Source organism: Haliotis cracherodii, unplaced genomic scaffold (assembly GCF_022045235.1).
Source record: "Haliotis cracherodii isolate W230 unplaced genomic scaffold, xgHalCrac1.p SCAF_7, whole genome shotgun sequence".
Taxonomy (NCBI): Eukaryota; Metazoa; Mollusca; class Gastropoda; order Lepetellida; family Haliotidae; genus Haliotis; species Haliotis cracherodii.
This window is the reverse complement of record NW_027266330.1, coordinates 50951490-50968730: the sequence shown is the minus strand read 5'-3', so window position 1 is coordinate 50968730 and position 17241 is coordinate 50951490. Positions and strand designations below refer to the sequence as shown.

General features: G+C 41.6%; 1 protein-coding gene across 1 annotated transcript; it reads right to left on the bottom strand.

Moving 5' to 3' along the window:
- Nucleotides 1-1755: 1755 nt before the first annotated feature.
- Nucleotides 1756-8943, bottom strand: LOC139448969 (uncharacterized). Its single transcript, XM_071230470.1, has 3 exons — nucleotides 7784-8943; nucleotides 2581-2769; nucleotides 1756-1780 (listed from the first exon to the last, which is right to left on the bottom strand). Exons 1-3 carry the CDS (start codon nucleotides 8749-8751, stop codon nucleotides 1756-1758), a joined length of 1182 nt encoding a protein of 393 aa, XP_071086571.1. The 5' UTR covers nucleotides 8752-8943.
- Between the last annotated feature and the right edge of the window lie 8298 nt (nucleotides 8944-17241).

Sequence of the window (17241 nt, the reverse complement as noted above, 5' to 3'; positions counted from 1 at the left end):
ATCCATCCATGTAATTGGGATACGATGACATGTATCAACCAATTCAGCGAGCCTGACCACCCGATCCAATTGGTCGCCTCTTACGACAAGCATAGTCGCCTTTTACGGCAAGCAGGTATTTTGAGAGAATTTAGGAGCAAGATCAAAATAAAACATATTGCAAACAACAGACCACGTGTGTTGAACCCCGCTACCATCTACAGATGTTGCAAATTCCATTTTCAACACAATGTGCAGAATGACAGGTGATTTTATTCAAAAGTACTATAAATAACACTTTATAGTTTATCAAGGTATGAACGAAGTGCTGTACCATGAGGTGTATAAAACAAATAAAAGCGACAAGACCCTTTTCATATTCATAAGAAATCTCTGCTAAAGGCAGAGTCGATTGTTTGATTCCGACTTTATAATGATCATGTGTTTATGAATCAGTATCACATAGTGATGATACCAGGTGTTCGCGAAAAGGTAAGAGTATCCTTCCGAATCGGGAGCTCCCATCACAAATACACGCAAGGGCATGTCAATTGTCCATGTAAGGATCACAATAAATGTCTATTCATCCTAGAACAAAAGTGCAATTCACATTTCCTTCTTCATTCTCATCTCATCATCAATTATCAATAAATAACCTCTTTTAAATTGAAAGATTGACTGCAAAGGAAAAGTAAACAATCATGATTTGCAGTTCAATATGTAAACAAAACAATAACAATGTACGACAATTACTAAGACAAAAAAGCTGACACAAGACATTAGATTTTGACAAAATAATTGCAAGAGCATTTGCACAGAAAGAATGTATACATTAGTGATTGAAAACTGAACACATTATCATTACTTCAGAAAAGTTACAAATACAACAATTTTGGAAATAAAATTGCTACAGAAATATATTAACAATGGAAAAGAAATACAAATGCATGACAACATACCATTTTTGTAGACCCATATTCTTCTCTAACCTTTACCTTTTGCTTTTTTGTCACTGACCACATGGGTCCTTATTCACTCCTTCCAGAAACTAAAAAACATGCATGGCATGAAGCCTAAACAGAGTTACCGTCCTTGGCTAAACTCCTGAAGCATGCATAAAATAATAATCTTGTACGTACTAAATTTGGAATGAAAATTTAAGAAAAAATTTAAACTTAAATAATTTGGAAAAATAAATAGGGATTATGTTAGAGATGTTATTTTGACTGTAACAGTCCACCTGAAAAAACACGGGAACATATGACACATGCATCAAATTTTGAAATGTCCTCCACATGAGTACCATAAAAAAAATGTGACACCTTTAGTGGGAGCTTGAATGCTGTAACACTGAAAGTTGTTGTGCTGCCAATTAGTAGGAGGTTGCTCACGATATTATGGTCCATATTTGAATAACTGACGAAGGTTGTCATTGTCAACAATAGAAATGTCACCTGTGATTATATAACCTGCAGGTTGATAGAAGTATGTGTCTTGGCAGCCACAAATAGTGGAATTTACATAATGAGCTGCCAAATCCATGTTGTGCAACACGTCCCTATAATTGAACGACCTGGGTGAAATGGCGCTCGTATAGGTGGGTCCCGAAATTGGATATAGCCCAGTCTATTTCTGGTTTGGCCAAACGTTTCAAAGGGACATCAAGAACTATGCTATGTTGATACTTTGGGCATTTACTGTTTGTAGACCCAACTTCCAGAAAAAGTTGCTGGAGCCGTTTAATTTCTTTCAGTGACACAGAATATAGTCTTGTTCTCACTTTGCGTAGTCCGACTGGTTCCTGAAGGAGAGGCAACATTTTTCCAAATGAATATGGTATCGTTTGGCCTTCGTCCTTTCTTGTGACCTCGCCTGCGTCGGAAACAGACTCATTACTTTGATGTTGGCAGTTTGTGGATTAGAAAGACTGCCAACGTCTTTAATTTTGTCATTACATCCACATGGCATTGCTGAACACAACAGTCGAGTCCAATGATTTTCTCTGGACATTCTATAAGGTCGACTGCAGTAAAGGCTGTTACATGGATGGTTTATTTTTTTTATAATATTCTAACGTTCATGCAAAGGAACAGGTTTGTCTTTTCTTTTGTTTCAGCTTCTAGCATATGCCGTCACAGCATTCATAGTTTAAAGTTGTGCTGCCAATTAATAGGAGGTTGCTCACGGTATTATGGTCCATATTTGAATAACTTTCATGCAAAGGATTGAATGATTTTTAGAATTGAAATGTTGGTCGAAACAATTGGAAACATTTCTGTTGATGTATAATCTCAGGCGATGGAACGTCAAGAACCGTCCAATGGACTGGAAGGGCATCCGTGCAATTCCCGAACCTGTCAAACAGAAGCATGCGGCCCATCACTCTTATGACTTGTATCACAAAGCTAATATAATGTCTCCTAGGTACTTCCCTCACGAGAGCAGCACCTTGATGTATTGGGGCTCTAAAATCCAGCCATTACTCTTTTTTAATCCTTTCCGTTTTCATAAATTTTGTTAATGCCTCCTCTGACACGAAGGCAAGTCACGATATGGCTGAAATAGTGCCGATGTGACTTAAAACTTAACTCACTCACTCACTCTGACACGAAGGAATTTGTTCTCTTCTTATAAAATGTTTCACCAAGGTGTGTGCCAAATGATCGTGAAAGTGATGGTGGTCCTTCAATTGTTCTGTGATCTATTCCATCAACCATCTTCTTTCTTTTCCTTGGCGTCAATGGAGAGAGAAACGTCTTCCATGCTTCTTCATTTGATACTGGATCGAGACTGTGAAGAAATATATGTGTATTATGTATTTTGTTCAGATGTATCAGATGATTTAGCTGGTATTCACAGTATTGGGACTTGAATGATTGGTGATAACAGCATCAAGGACTGTAGGTGACTGTAGGTGTCTAGGCGGCAGGAAATGGTTGGTTGGTTGGTTGGTTGGTTGGTTATTTAACGCCGCACTCAGCAGTATTCCAGCTATATGACGTCGGTCTGTAAATAATCGAGTCTGGACCAGATAATCCAGTGATTAATATCATGAGCATCGATCCTCGCAATTGGGATCGATGACTGTGCTACATTTGCGTTTCAATGTTACCAGCGCATCCATTCACAACCTTCTTAACTGCCTTAACACTAGTACAACCAATGACCATCCTCCGACAGGGAGATCAAGGGTTACAACTGCTGGGCAGGATCGGTATAATCGAATAAGCACTCTACGTAACCGGTTCCAGATTGTCATATTGCCTAGGGACCGCCTCCGTGGTCTAGTGGTCGAGCGTCCGCCCGGAGAGCGGAAGGTCCGGGGTTCGATCCCTGGCCGCGTCATGCCAAAAGACGTTAAAAGATGGTACTTGTTGTTACCCTGTCTGGCGCTCGGCTATAAGTGGTTAAAGCAAGGACTGGTCGGCTCGGAGTCAGTATACTGTGTCTGAGTGGGATATTCATGTTAAACTGCGGCATGATATCTCAGTGTGCTAGCTATATAAATCGGCATCAGTCCGGTCTAGTACAAGCAGCCACACACACACACACACACACACACACACACACGTGCATGCACGTCGCTATATAAGTGCAATAGTCTTGGACGCGACGTTAAACCCAATTTCACCTCACCTAATATTGCCTAGCAGTTGCATGTCTCTACCAGACTATAGTAAATCGTCAACGTTGTCAAGCACTTACCACTTGTTGCAACATGGTGTTTCTACAATTGCTGTATGTTTGATACATTGACGTTTTCAATGCACGAAATTGTTGAGTATACAATTGTATTGTCATGTGTAGTCTTATTTTAACTGACGTCTTAACTGACGTCCAAAAGAAACTTTACCAACTGAAAATATAAATTTCAGACAAAGTATAAAAAATAATTTCGATGAAGTCTATCTAAAACACATAACCTAAATACAACAATAGTGTATGCAGAAAATGTTAATTGTCTGTTACATGTTTGCAACACGTGAGAAACACGTGCACCTCGGACAACTGCAAATGCACGTGCGGATAAGGGTATAAAACGATTGCAACGACAAGTCAGACATCAACAGTGATAAAAAAAACACAAAAGAAATGCCACGACTCACAGTCGAACAACGTGAACGAGCCTTGGGTATGGTACAGATGGGAGCCACCCACGCCCATATTGCACGAACCTTCGGTTGCTCCCGTGTTGCCGTTACCAACTTGATGCAACGTTACAGACAGACAGGGCGGACCGCTGACAGGCCAAGAACAGGCAGACCCAGGGTGACCACGCCCCATGATGACCGGTACTTGTGTACCTTGCACTTCCGAAATCGCTTCCTGACAGTGACGTCATCGGCGACAAATACCTTAGGTCACAGGGTTAGTCGGCAAAAAATGGCCAGGAGACTCAGGGCTCATGGAATCAGGGCTTTTAGACCATAACTAGGGGACAGCTATTGACAGCGCAACATCGTCGTCTGCGATTGGGATGGACCCGGACTGTACGACGTTGGCAACGACGTGACTGGCAGAGGGTTGTCTTCACTGACGACAGTAAGTATTCTGTATGTTTAGGGCTGATGGAAGACAACGTGTTTACCGCCGAAGGTAAACTAAACCTGTTATCAAGGTAGCCTGAGGCACGTTTCGGGAGCACTCCGATAAACTAAACGTATTATCAAGGTAGCTTGAGTCACGTTTTGGGGGCACTCCGATAAACTAAACGTGTTATCAAGGTAGCTTGAGGCACGTTTCGGGAGCACTCCGATAAACTAAACGTATTATCAAGGTAGCTTGAGTCACGTTTTGGGGGCACTCCGATAAACTAAACGTGTTATCAAGGTGGCTTGATGCACGTTTTGGGGGCAGTCCAATAAACTAAACATGTTATCAAGGTAGCTTGATACACGGCTTGTGGGCACTCCGATTAACTAAACAGGTTATCAAGGTAGCTTGAGGCACGTTTGGGGGTTTGGGGGCACTCCGATAAACTAAACATGTTATCAAGGTAGCTTGAGGGACGGTTTGGGGGCACTCAGTAAAACTGAATGTGTTATCAAGGTCGCTTCAGGCACAGTTTGGGGGCACTCCGATAAACTTAATGTGTTATCAAGGTCGCTTCAGGCACAGCTTGTGGGCACTCCGATAAACTAAATGTGTTATCAAGGTAGCTTAAGGCACGGTTTGTGGGCACTCCGATAAACTAAACAGGTTATCAAGGTAGCTTGAGGCACGTTTTGGGGGCACTCCGATAAACTAAACGTGTTATCAAGGTAGCTTGAGCCACGTTTCGGGGCACTTCGAGAAACTAAGCGTGTTATCAAGGTACCTTGAGGCACGTTTCGGGAGCACTTCGAGAAACTAAGCGTGTTATCAAGGTAGCTTGGGGCACGTTTTGGGGGCACTCTGATAAACTAAACATTTTATCAAGGTAGCATGAGGCACGGTTTGTGGGCACTCCGATAAACTAAACAGGTTATCAAGGTAGCTTGAGGCACGTTTTGGGGTTTGGGGGCACTCCGATAAACTAAACAGGTTATCAAGGTAGCTTCAGGGACGGTTTGGGGGCACTCCGATAAACTAAACATGTTATCAAGGTAGCTTGAGGCACGTTTAGGGGCACTTCGAGAAACTAAACGTGTTTTCAAGGTAGCTTGAGGCACGTTTTGGGGGCACTCCGATAAACTAAACATGTTATCAAGGTAGTTTGAGGCACGTTTTGAGGCCGCTCCGATAAATTAAATGTGTTATCAAGGTAGGATGAGGCACGTTTTGGTTGCACTCCGATAAACTGAACGTGTTATCAAGGTAGCATGAGGCACGGTTTGTTGGCACTCCGATAAACTAAACATGTTATCAAGGTAGCTTTAGGGACATTTTGGGGGCAATCCGATAAACTAAACATGTTATCAAGGTAGCTTCAGGCACGTTTTGGGGGCACTCCGATAAACTAAACGTGTTATCAAGGTGGCTTGATGCACGTTTTGGGGGCAGTCCAATAAACTAAACATGTTATCAAGGTAGCTTGATACACGGCTTGTGGGCACTCCGATTAACTAAACAGGTTATCAAGGTAGCTTGAGGCACGTTTGGGGGTTTGGGGGCACTCCGATAAACTAAACGTGTTATCAAGGTAGCTTGAGGGACGGTTTGGGGGCACTCAGAAAAACTGAATGTGTTATCAAGGTCGCTTCAGGCACAGTTTGGGGGCACTCCGATAAACTTAATGTGTTATCAAGGTCGCTTCAGGCACAGCTTGTGGGCACTCCGATAAACTAAATGTGTTATCAAGGTAGCTTAAGGCACGGTTTGTGGGCACTCCGATAAACTAAACAGGTTATCAAGGTAGCTTGAGGCACGTTTTGGGGGCACTCCGATAAACTAAACGTGTTATCAAGGTAGCTTGAGCCACGTTTCGGGGCACTTCGAGAAACTAAGTGTGTTATCAAGGTAGCTTGAGGCACGTTTCGGGAGCACTTCGAGAAACTAAGCGTGTTATCAAGGTAGCTTGGGGCACGTTTTGGGGGCACTCTGATAAACTAAACATGTTATCAAGGTAGCTTTAGGGACATTTTGGGGGCAATCCGATAAACTAAACATGTTATCAAGGTAGCTTCAGGCACGTTTTGGGGGCACTCCGATAAACTAAACGTGTTATCAAGGGAGTTTGATGCACGTTTTGGGGGCACTCCGATAAACTAAACATGTTATCAAGGTAGTTTGAGGCACGTTTTGAGGCCGCTCCGATAAATTAAATGTGTTATCAAGGTAGGATGAGGCACGTTTTGGTTGCACTCCGATAAACTGAACGTGTTATCAAGGTAGCATGAGGCACGTTTTGTTGGCACTCCGATAAACTAAACATGTTATCAAGGTAGCTTTAGGGACATTTTGGGGGCAATCCGATAAACTAAACATGTTATCAAGGTAGCTTCAGGCACGTTTTGGGGGCACTCCGATAAACTAAACGTGTTATCAAGGGAGCTTGATGCACGTTTTGGGGGCACTCCGATAAACTAAACATGTTATCAAGGTAGTTTGAGGCACGTTTTGAGGCCGCTCCGATAAATTAAATGTGTTATCAAGGTAGGATGAGGCACGTTTTGGTTGCACTCCGATAAACTGAACGTGTTATCAAGGTAGCATGAGGCACGGTTTGTTGGCACTCCGATAAACTAAACATGTTATCAAGGTAGCTTCAGGGACGTTTTGGGGGCACTCCGATAAACTAAACATGTTATCAAGGTAGTTTGAGGCACGTTTTGAGGCCGCTCCGATAAATTAAATGTGTTATCAAGGTAGGATGAGGCACGTTTTGGGGGCAATCCGATAAACTTAACGTGTTATCAAGGTAGCTTCAGGCACGGTTTGTGATCACTCCGATAAACTAAACGTGTTATCAAGGAAACTTGAGGCACGTTTTGGGGGCACACCTGAGAGACTCGATGACCTGATCGCTGCTCAAAAGATCAATCCTTGGCCCTCTGGTCCAGACTCTATTGTTCACAAGCTGCCATCATAAACCTGGCATGTTGCTGAGTGCACACGTTTCTCGCTGCGAACAGCTGCAAAATTGCTGATGCAGCAATATTCACTCACTCACTAACTGATTCATTCAATTTTCCTCGTAGACCTGGAACGATGCTCATTATTATTTTACATTGGTTTATGTGGTCCTTGTGGGTTTCAGCTGACTGCCTTCCGAAGCGGACACCTGTATATGATTTCCTAGCACCCTACACATATTGCCTCTGCTAGGAACCATATATATTTCCACCATCATCATCATTCAAGTTAGATAATAATATCAACCGACCTGACTTGGCTTTGAGGGGTCACATCAATTTGTCTCTGCACAGGAGCCCTTCCTTGACTGCCATCATCATCTGATTGCATTTTTCTTTCATCTAATGTTGGTGTCGGTGGTTCTAACTGTTGTCTCAGTTTCGACACAGCAGTATATAACGCACGGTGAAGGTGATCGTAGACATCGCAAAATGTCTCAGCACCAGCAATACGTCGGAGTGTAATCCGTCTGTGGACTAAACGCTCACTCCTTAACCGGGATTTTTCGACAAAAAGCTTTTCACCTTTAATCTTCAACAACAGGAATCTTCGTCCGTCAGTCAGGATATTAACAATTGGTACTCGAGTCATGTCCACACCGAAATGAAGTCCCTTCTTATACGCCCACTGCTGAAGGACGAGCAGCTGAATTACAGCCTGGGCGTACGCAGTTTTGTCTAAGGTACTATCACGTTTAACTTCGATGGCACCAATAGGTATATCATCTTTCTCTGTTTTCAAAATATAGTCCAGTCTGCAGTTTGGAAAGGGGTCCATATCAATTGTCTCTTCCGTGTTCCTCCTCAAATGCAGTTGATCCAACAGGGGACTGATCATTCCGTCCACAATGTACCTAACATCTGCTTCAGTCAGGTCCCGGATGTTTTTGGTAAGTGTGCTCCTTTCGATGCCTTTATTGTAGTTGTACAGAGCCTCTGTTCTTAAACCTTGTAATATTTTCTCTTCACACTTGAACTCCCAGTCTTGTTCAGATATAATGGCATCACTTTTGTCAAGTACCCAATCAGACACATCTGCCCTGAAGTTAATGTAGTTGCACATCATTGGAAGAGTCCAAGAACTGACACTTGTGGATCTGTCGTTTACGCTCTTTCGCTGTGTCTTGAATCTCTTTTCCTTTCGTTTTTTGTTCACAAGAGTATCAGTACAACTGGCTTCGATGTCCTTACGATGTATTTCTAAGCTATTGCTAGCCATTGTCGGAATATGCCCAGCAGGAGAACTAGAGATCAACTCCTCACTCAGCTCCACGAAGAAGTGTGTCTCGTGGTGCTGCCCCTGTAGATGGTCGGAACCACCCAATAGAAGTAGTGATCAACACCTAATGCAACTCTGTACGTTGTCAGGACAGCAGGCACAGCAGACATAATTCTGATCATCGACTTTGGAGGCGGCTCGCACGGCAATACAAGTGCGCAGTAGAAGACGTCATTGGAAAAACCCGACGCTTTTGTATACACAACGAAAGTACAACTAGGTGTGCCTTTGGAGGCGGCTCGCACGGCAATACAAGTGCGCAGTAGAAGACGTCATTGGAAAAACCCGACGCTTTTGTATACACAACGAAAGTACAACTAGGTGTCCGGGATAACGAAATCGTCTCCTTCGTGAGTCGACTGACTACTGAATGGGTTTGACAGATTCGCTATCTAAAGCTATTGATAGATCACCTCACACTCGGTACTTTTATGTAATGGCATTATTATCTGGCTATCAGTATTACCCATTAGTAATAAAGGTTATCGCCTCGCGTCGTTCGAGTACGATCTAGGTCAGTGCAGTTTTCCAGGTATATGACATCATGGTCATCGATCTACGCAATTGGGATCGATGACATGCATTAACAAGTCAGCATTTTTGTGTTTAACGCCGCACTCAGCAATACTCCAGCTATATGACGGCGGTCTGTAAACCACGTCAGCGAACCTGACCACCCGATCCTGTTAGTAGCCTCTTACGACAAGCATAGTCGCCTTTAACAACAAGCATGGCGTATTGAAGACCTTTTCTAACCCGGAATCTTAACGGGGGAGGGCAGTATGCAATTCGTACATAAATCTATATTTTAATGGGTATCGTCACATTTGTTACACAGCATAGCGCATGGGTGAGTTCACCTTAGATTATCTGTCTCTGACATACAGTTCTTTGTTTATGTTTTAAAATTCACAGACATTAGACTTACCTTTATTCTCAAATACACATATATAAGCACTGAAACAATAGACGATAAACATTTCTACTTGAATATATATAATAGAACCCCAATGTAGAATTATATTTTGTTTAATATCTGACATAAATATTATGAAAATATGTATGTTCTTAATATTCATAGAAATTATATTTATTATGCACTAATAGTTAGTAACACACAGAAACTTAACACCTTTAATATTTTCTTATATACTTCAGTGTTAATAGAAGTGATATTTTCATTGCAGTTAACATAACACTTGATATTTCACTACAATGAACATAATACTTGATATTTCAATGCAGTGAACATAATACTTGATATTTCAATGCAGTGAACATAAGACCTCATATTCTACTGCAGTGAACATAACGCTAGATATTTCACTGCAGTGAACATAACACTAGATATTTCACTACAGTGAACATAATACTTGATATTTCAATTCAGTGAACATAAGACTTCATATTCTACTGCAGTGAACATAACACTTGATATTTCACTACAGTGAACATAACACTTGATATTTCACTGCAGTGAACATAATACTTGATATTTCACTGCAGTGAACAAAATACTTGATATTTCACTGCAGTGAACATAACACTTGATATTTCACTGCAGTGGACATAATACTTGATATTTCAATTCAGTGAACATAAGACTTCATATTCTACTGCAGTGAACATAACGCTAGATATTTCACTGCAGTGAACATAACACTAGATATTTCACTACAGTGAACATAATACTTGATATTTCAATTCAGTGAACATAAGACTTCATATTCTACTGCAGTGAACATAACACTTGATATTTCACTACAGTGAACATAACACTTGATATTTCACTGCAGTGAACATAATACTTGATATTTCACTGCAGTAAACATAATACTTGATATTTCACTGCAGTTAACATGACACTTGATATTTCACTGCAGTAAACATAATACTTGATATTTCAATTCAGTGAACATAAGACTTCATATTCTACTGCAGTGAACATAACACTTGATATTTCACTACAGTGAACATAACACTTGATATTTCACTGCAGTGAACATAATACTTGATATTTCACTGCAGTGAACAAAATACTTGATATTTCACTGCAGTGAACATAACACTTGATATTTCACTGCAGTGGACATAATACTTGATATTTCACTGCAGTTAACATGACACTTGATATTTCACTGCAGTAAACATAATACTTGATATTTCACTGCAGTGAACATAACACTTGATATTTCACTGCAGTGAACATAACACTTGATATTTCACTGCAGTGAACATAATACTTGATATTTCACTGCAGTGAACATAATACTTGATATTTCACTGCAGTGAACATGACACTTGATATTTCACTGCAGTTAACATGACACTTTGACGGAACAATTGTCATACAAAAGTTATCTCCCCGCAAATTGTCTCCTTTTATCGTAAGTGTCTGCCCTGTTCACAATCAGCTGACTTCCTATTTACGTCAGTTCCACACTAACAAAGCAAATTAATGACAGATGTTCATTTCTGGAGTTAATGTCGCTTCTTGCCATTTGTTAATCTGTTGAAAATGTTCCGTAATAAGCCGTAAATCTCTCATTTAAGCCGTCAAGCGCCATTTTTATTATGTGACTTGCGTGTATTCTTTCGCTTCCAACAACGCTCCATCAGATTTCAAGAATATTTTTTTGTCGCGGTTCATTTTGTATATAATCATATCCAAATGTGTGATAAAGAATTGTATTGACATCAAACGTTTTTGTTACTTTTGTTTACACTCCAGTATTTTTAAGATTTTGCAAACACGGAACTACCTTTTAATTCGCAATTGCAGGTGTGTGTGTGAGTGAGAGGGAGAGAGACACACACACAGAGAGAGAGAGAGAGAGACAGAGAGAGAGAGAGAGAGAGAGAGAGAGAGAGAGATCTTCGTGTTAGGAAGGGACAATTTACGTTTCCACGTTTCACATTTGTAAGGCACAAATGTAATTTCCTGATAGATAACTACACAAAACAAGTATATAATACAATAATATACGTTCAAAATGAAAACGATCTGAGGTAAATGATATCCTTGACGCCATGGCAAAAGAACTGAACAGACGTTTCCTATAAAATGTTGGGCAAACTGTTAATGTCCTCTTCTCAACCAATGAATGTCAAACGTGCGGGAATAGTAAGTCCACCTTGTGGTAGACTGGAACGTTTTGCCTAATGTGACAGATTTTGTACTTGAATTACGCCTCTACGAAGAAGAAGGCAGTTGCACAATTTAATCTGCTGAACGGGAAAGTGACCAACAGTGCGTTATTATCCTGTGGTCACGCTGGGTATTCAAAATATAAACTACGTTAGTGGTCTAATGTGTTTTGTATATGTGGATACCTCTTACACCTTAAGGTGTAGTATTGGTAAAGCACGTGTTGCACAATATAATGCAAGCCCATGGGCTTAAAAAGCGTTTTATTTTTCCTTCCCATGGACTAAGTAACGGGAGGGCGAAAACACTGTTCAAAACCTGTTCAGCAATAAAATCGTTACAGAATTAAAAGTTATTACTGTAAATCTTGAAATTAACGCGAGCGTGAATTAAATGCGAAAAATGCGAGTGGTCTTTGTTCGCATTATTAAACATCGCATTTATATCAACAATAAGACATTTTGGATAGCAGAAATACCAACTTAGACATACGCTGAAAACAAACAACTATGTATTCCACATCACTGTAACAAGTACATAAACAATGTCATTCAAACACTAATTAGTAGTATAGTGTCACTAGGCAGGAGCTGGTTTTGGTTGATCCGGTTGATCCAGGCGCATGCGAAGGTGATTGGCTGATCCAAGTCACGTGATCGGATAGGATGACTCATGCATCAACAGCGCGTCGGGAAAGGGGGGGGGGGATGAAAGGTGTGTGTGTTTATAAGGCAGAAAAGAATTCATAAGTAAACAAAAGTAAAGGGTTACGAAAAGAGCTATCTGTATAGCGTGTTGCCCTAAATAGACAAGCAGCCCAGTTTGAATTGAGCGCGCATGACAACTCACGTTATATATTCAAATAACCCGCGCTCGCTAGAGCGTGCGACCTGGTTTGATGAATACAGGGTGTGTGTTGAAAGTACATCATACCACAATAGAGACGGGTTATGTCAACACGATATACGCCGGGTAATGTAGGAATAATAAATGTACGTCTAGCTGGAACAAATTCATCTTGTACGGTCTACACGTTGTACACCATGAACGTTAGACAACCTGTATGGAAAAAAATATAGACAAAATAGATAAGACTTTACAATCAGCAAGCTAGCAGTGTCGTTTAATTACATTTAGCGCGCAAGAACGAGGTAGTCACGTCACCTTGCATTGACTATAACGCTGAAGGCAGCCGTATTTCGAATCACCCGCGCTGCGTACTATTGTGAACCATTTGTATAGAGGGCGTTCACTTATTCAGCCCTGTCCCGACTTGCATAGTTGATGTTTCAACGCTAGCGTTTCCATTTAACGCGATGATAAATAAACCGTGCGGTTTGAGTTTTAACCGCGTAACATGCTATTTTGAAAATAGATGGTTCGAAATACGTATGGATAGAACCGGTACCATGTCTATGTTCAATAGAAAACTGATGAGTACATGTAGCAATGTGATAGCACGAAGCTAGGTTTGATGGGAAAGTGATGGAAACCATCTATAAGACATTTTCATGTTTACAATACTCACCCTTAATTCGAAGAGAGAACAGAGTTTATCATGGAAAATTGTTTGACGAGGAAAATGTTTCATTGGAAAAATATGTCGAAGTAGGTTTATTCATAGCTAATGTATAGCAGAGAGACTAAGCGACCGACCGCCCATAACAATGTCAACATACCCCGGCCTTACAATTAATGTTAACATACCAGCCTCGCCTGAAGCTTCCCATTCATAAATTGTGTGATCAGTGTCCCGTATTTATGATATGTTAGGGAAGATGTGTTGTACATTTGTTATTTTAAAAGGGAGTTATTTCAGATATATATATATATATATATATATATATATATATATATATATATATATATATATATATGGGTATTCCCCTCATTAAACCTTTCTTTCGTTGGTGTCTATTAAACGTATCCGGTATTTAATACATTCGAATGATGTAGGAAAGTATGTGCGTGTAGATGTTGTACCTATATCCGAACACGAATGTATGACACCTTTCAATAGATCAATTACGGTTCTAACCACGACACGCAACATGACTATGAGCGTGGTTAGCAGTTCATATTTATAAACACATCGTAAATGACATATTTCTGATGAATGAACTCGCCCGCACACATGTCTATAGGGTTATGTTCGCCCGAACTGCAAACAGTGACACATTGATAACAGGAAGGGTGTGTGGAATGCACTCGTCCTTGTAAGGGTAAAATACGCGTTTAAACTCACCGTTTAAATGATGACATTACTGTTTAGATGTATTGGTATCAGTGAGTGAGTGAATTTAGTTTTACGCCACACTCGGCATTATTCCAGCTCTAAGGTGGTGGTCTGTCAATAAACGAGCTTGGACCACACAATCCAGTGATCAACGGCATGAGCAGCGATCTGTGCAACTAGGAACCGATGGCACGTGTCATCCGAGTCGGCAAGACTGACCAACCGATCCCCGTCAGTCGCCGATAAGCATGGGTTACTGAAGGTCGATTCTATAACCCGGGACCTTCACGGGTGTAGTATGACGAAGATTATATACTAATATGATCGCTTTTTTAACATACTCACAAGTGTGCTGTGAAGAAAAGAGTGTCTTCCAAGATTCCCTGCACGTGTAAGACAGTATAAACTCTACAGTAGTGTAGCCCGACAAACAGTTTTACTCTCGCCAGCAAACGGATTGGACGTGAACAACATGAAGAAAGCATCAGAGATTACACTTGACCCTAGAGATATATTTAGGAAGGCTACGTTGAGAAAATCACAACAGAGAAAGAAACCACAAGCAGCCAAGAAGTCGACGCTGAAGACAAAGAAGAGACAGGTAACACCTAAAATGAAAACGATGACAACCAAACAGGGATCGAAGACAACACCCCAACCCGTGAAAATACAACATGTGTCGGAGGTGAAGGCTGTGGTGGAACGGGCACTTGCTGCCTTGAAGTGTCAACAGAGTCAAGGGTATAACAGAAAGCTTCATACCCTCTAATCGCACACCGTATTGGATCACCATGGGGGTTGCCACCAGTCCGGACTGTGAAAAAATGTTTTCAAGGAGAGATGTCATGTTACCACACAGAAATAAACATAGCATACCGCCGCTGTTACAAGCCCACCCGCCGCCGCAAGTCCACTCGCCATTACAAGCCCACCCGCTAACGCCGCCGCCGCAAGTCCACCCACCGCCGCCGCTGCGTCAAGCCAACCCGCCGTTACAAACACATCCGCCGCCGCCGCCGCCGCCATCGCCGCCATCGCAAGTCCAGTCGTGGCTGCCTCATTTACCATGTATATCTGATCTTCGAGAACAATTCAAGTTCCTGATTCCCTCAAATGCGCTCGTTGTGGGACCCAGTGGTTGTGGAAAGTCTGTGTTTACCTCTCATGTACTGTACTCCGGCATGGCCTGATCCAACCCCAACCTACCCGCATCGTTTGGTGTTATACTCAATGGCACCCATTATATCAGGACCTCGGTGAGCAGCTGCCTCAGCTGACCTTTGTAAAAGGAATTCCCTACGATATCTTGGACGAGGATTACTTTGATGCTCGTCAACAGAACGTGTTGGTCCTGGATGATTTCCTGGCCGAAGCTAAGCACGACAAGCGTATTTCGCGGCTGTTTACTCAAACCTCACATCACAAGAATGTATTGATCTTTCTCTTGATACAAAATCTGTTTCCGAGAGGTAAGGAATCGAGAGACATTGCTTTGAACGTGCATTATGTCACCCTGTTTCATTCCCCCATAGATAAACAGCAAATCAAACTCTTCGCTCGTAGAATTTTCCCCGAACATATGGATCACTTTATGGCTATGTATGAAAAGGTTGCTGAAACACCCTATGGACAACTTACCATCGATCTAAAACCTACCACCAAAGATAAGGATCGACTGCATGTTAACCTCTTAAATGAGGAAAACAGGAGAACAACAGCACAGTCTGAACCTAATCTGCGTAGGGAGAAGTTGACTACGACAGAATCTCTGGATAGTCCTCTGACACAAGAAGAGAGATTGCCCCAACACCAGCTCACTCCAATTGAAACCGATTCAGACACGAGTAGTGAGACATCATTGACTATGACCACGGCTTGCGCATATTGCGGGGTGCTGATAGATAACATGCACGATCTACAGCGACATATCAAACACTGGTGTCCGGCCAATAGCCTTCAACCTAAGAGAAAGCGTGCCAGACTCGAGAGTGATGACGATGACAGTGACTTTGACGACATAGCCTCTTCCCAGAAAGGCAGTGGTCTTGCCGTCAAACCTCCACGTGGGAAGTCAACATTCACTAATATGGAAGCCGAGGAGTGGCAAAATGTAGGCTTACAACGCATCTGGAAGCAGGTGTACGATACGTTTCATGACAAGATGTAACTGCAGAAAAAACAGTACGAGCGACAGGGACGAACGCAAGAATGGATTGAGAGAAGATTGAAACTGAGGTGGGAGGATCTAGTGCGTAGTACTCTCAACTATGCGATGGAATATACCACATACTTTAAAGAGGCACCTCTGTTTCAAAACATGCTATACAACCTGGGAGACATGAATCCTTCCACGGAACAATCCGTTCTCAAAAACAAAATCAAACTCCTCCTAAAACCCAAGATGAAAGAGATCCTGCCTTTGATGGATATGCCGGAAATAGAAAGTGAGACTGAATCTGATAGCGTTGCAGAGGATAACGACGGTGATGACGAGGAGGAGGATGACGATCTTGAGCAGAACGATTAGGCATAAATACCCATCACTACTGTATCAGTCTAACAGTCTGAAGAGAATGCCGAGTCAACGCCACGCGTCTAGTTTGATTCATATTTTGAAAACACCTCGTAAACTGAGGCGTTTGAACGAAAAGAAACGCCGAATTTCCCTCTACGTGAGAGGAATTGTGAAACTGGGACCTCCTGGACGGAAATCGTTACAAGAAATGGATAAAGCATAGACTATAGACAACCATTCAACCTTAAAACATTCAAAAGTGCGAAATGTGTTTCAAAACATGGACTGGCTGTTTAAACAATAGGGCCTTCAGCAGCAGCAGCATGTGTATATGAGTGGCTAAATAATGTTCCAGAGTGAATACTATTGTCCATTCGTATATCACAGCTTTGTATGGAACCAATTGACTCGAATCAATAAATGATACGAATGAATTGGTTTGGTTTTTCTCAGTTTTTGCATATTAGTATTTAGTCTTCGTCATACTACACCCGTGAAGGTCCCGGGTTATAGAATCGACCTTCAGTAACC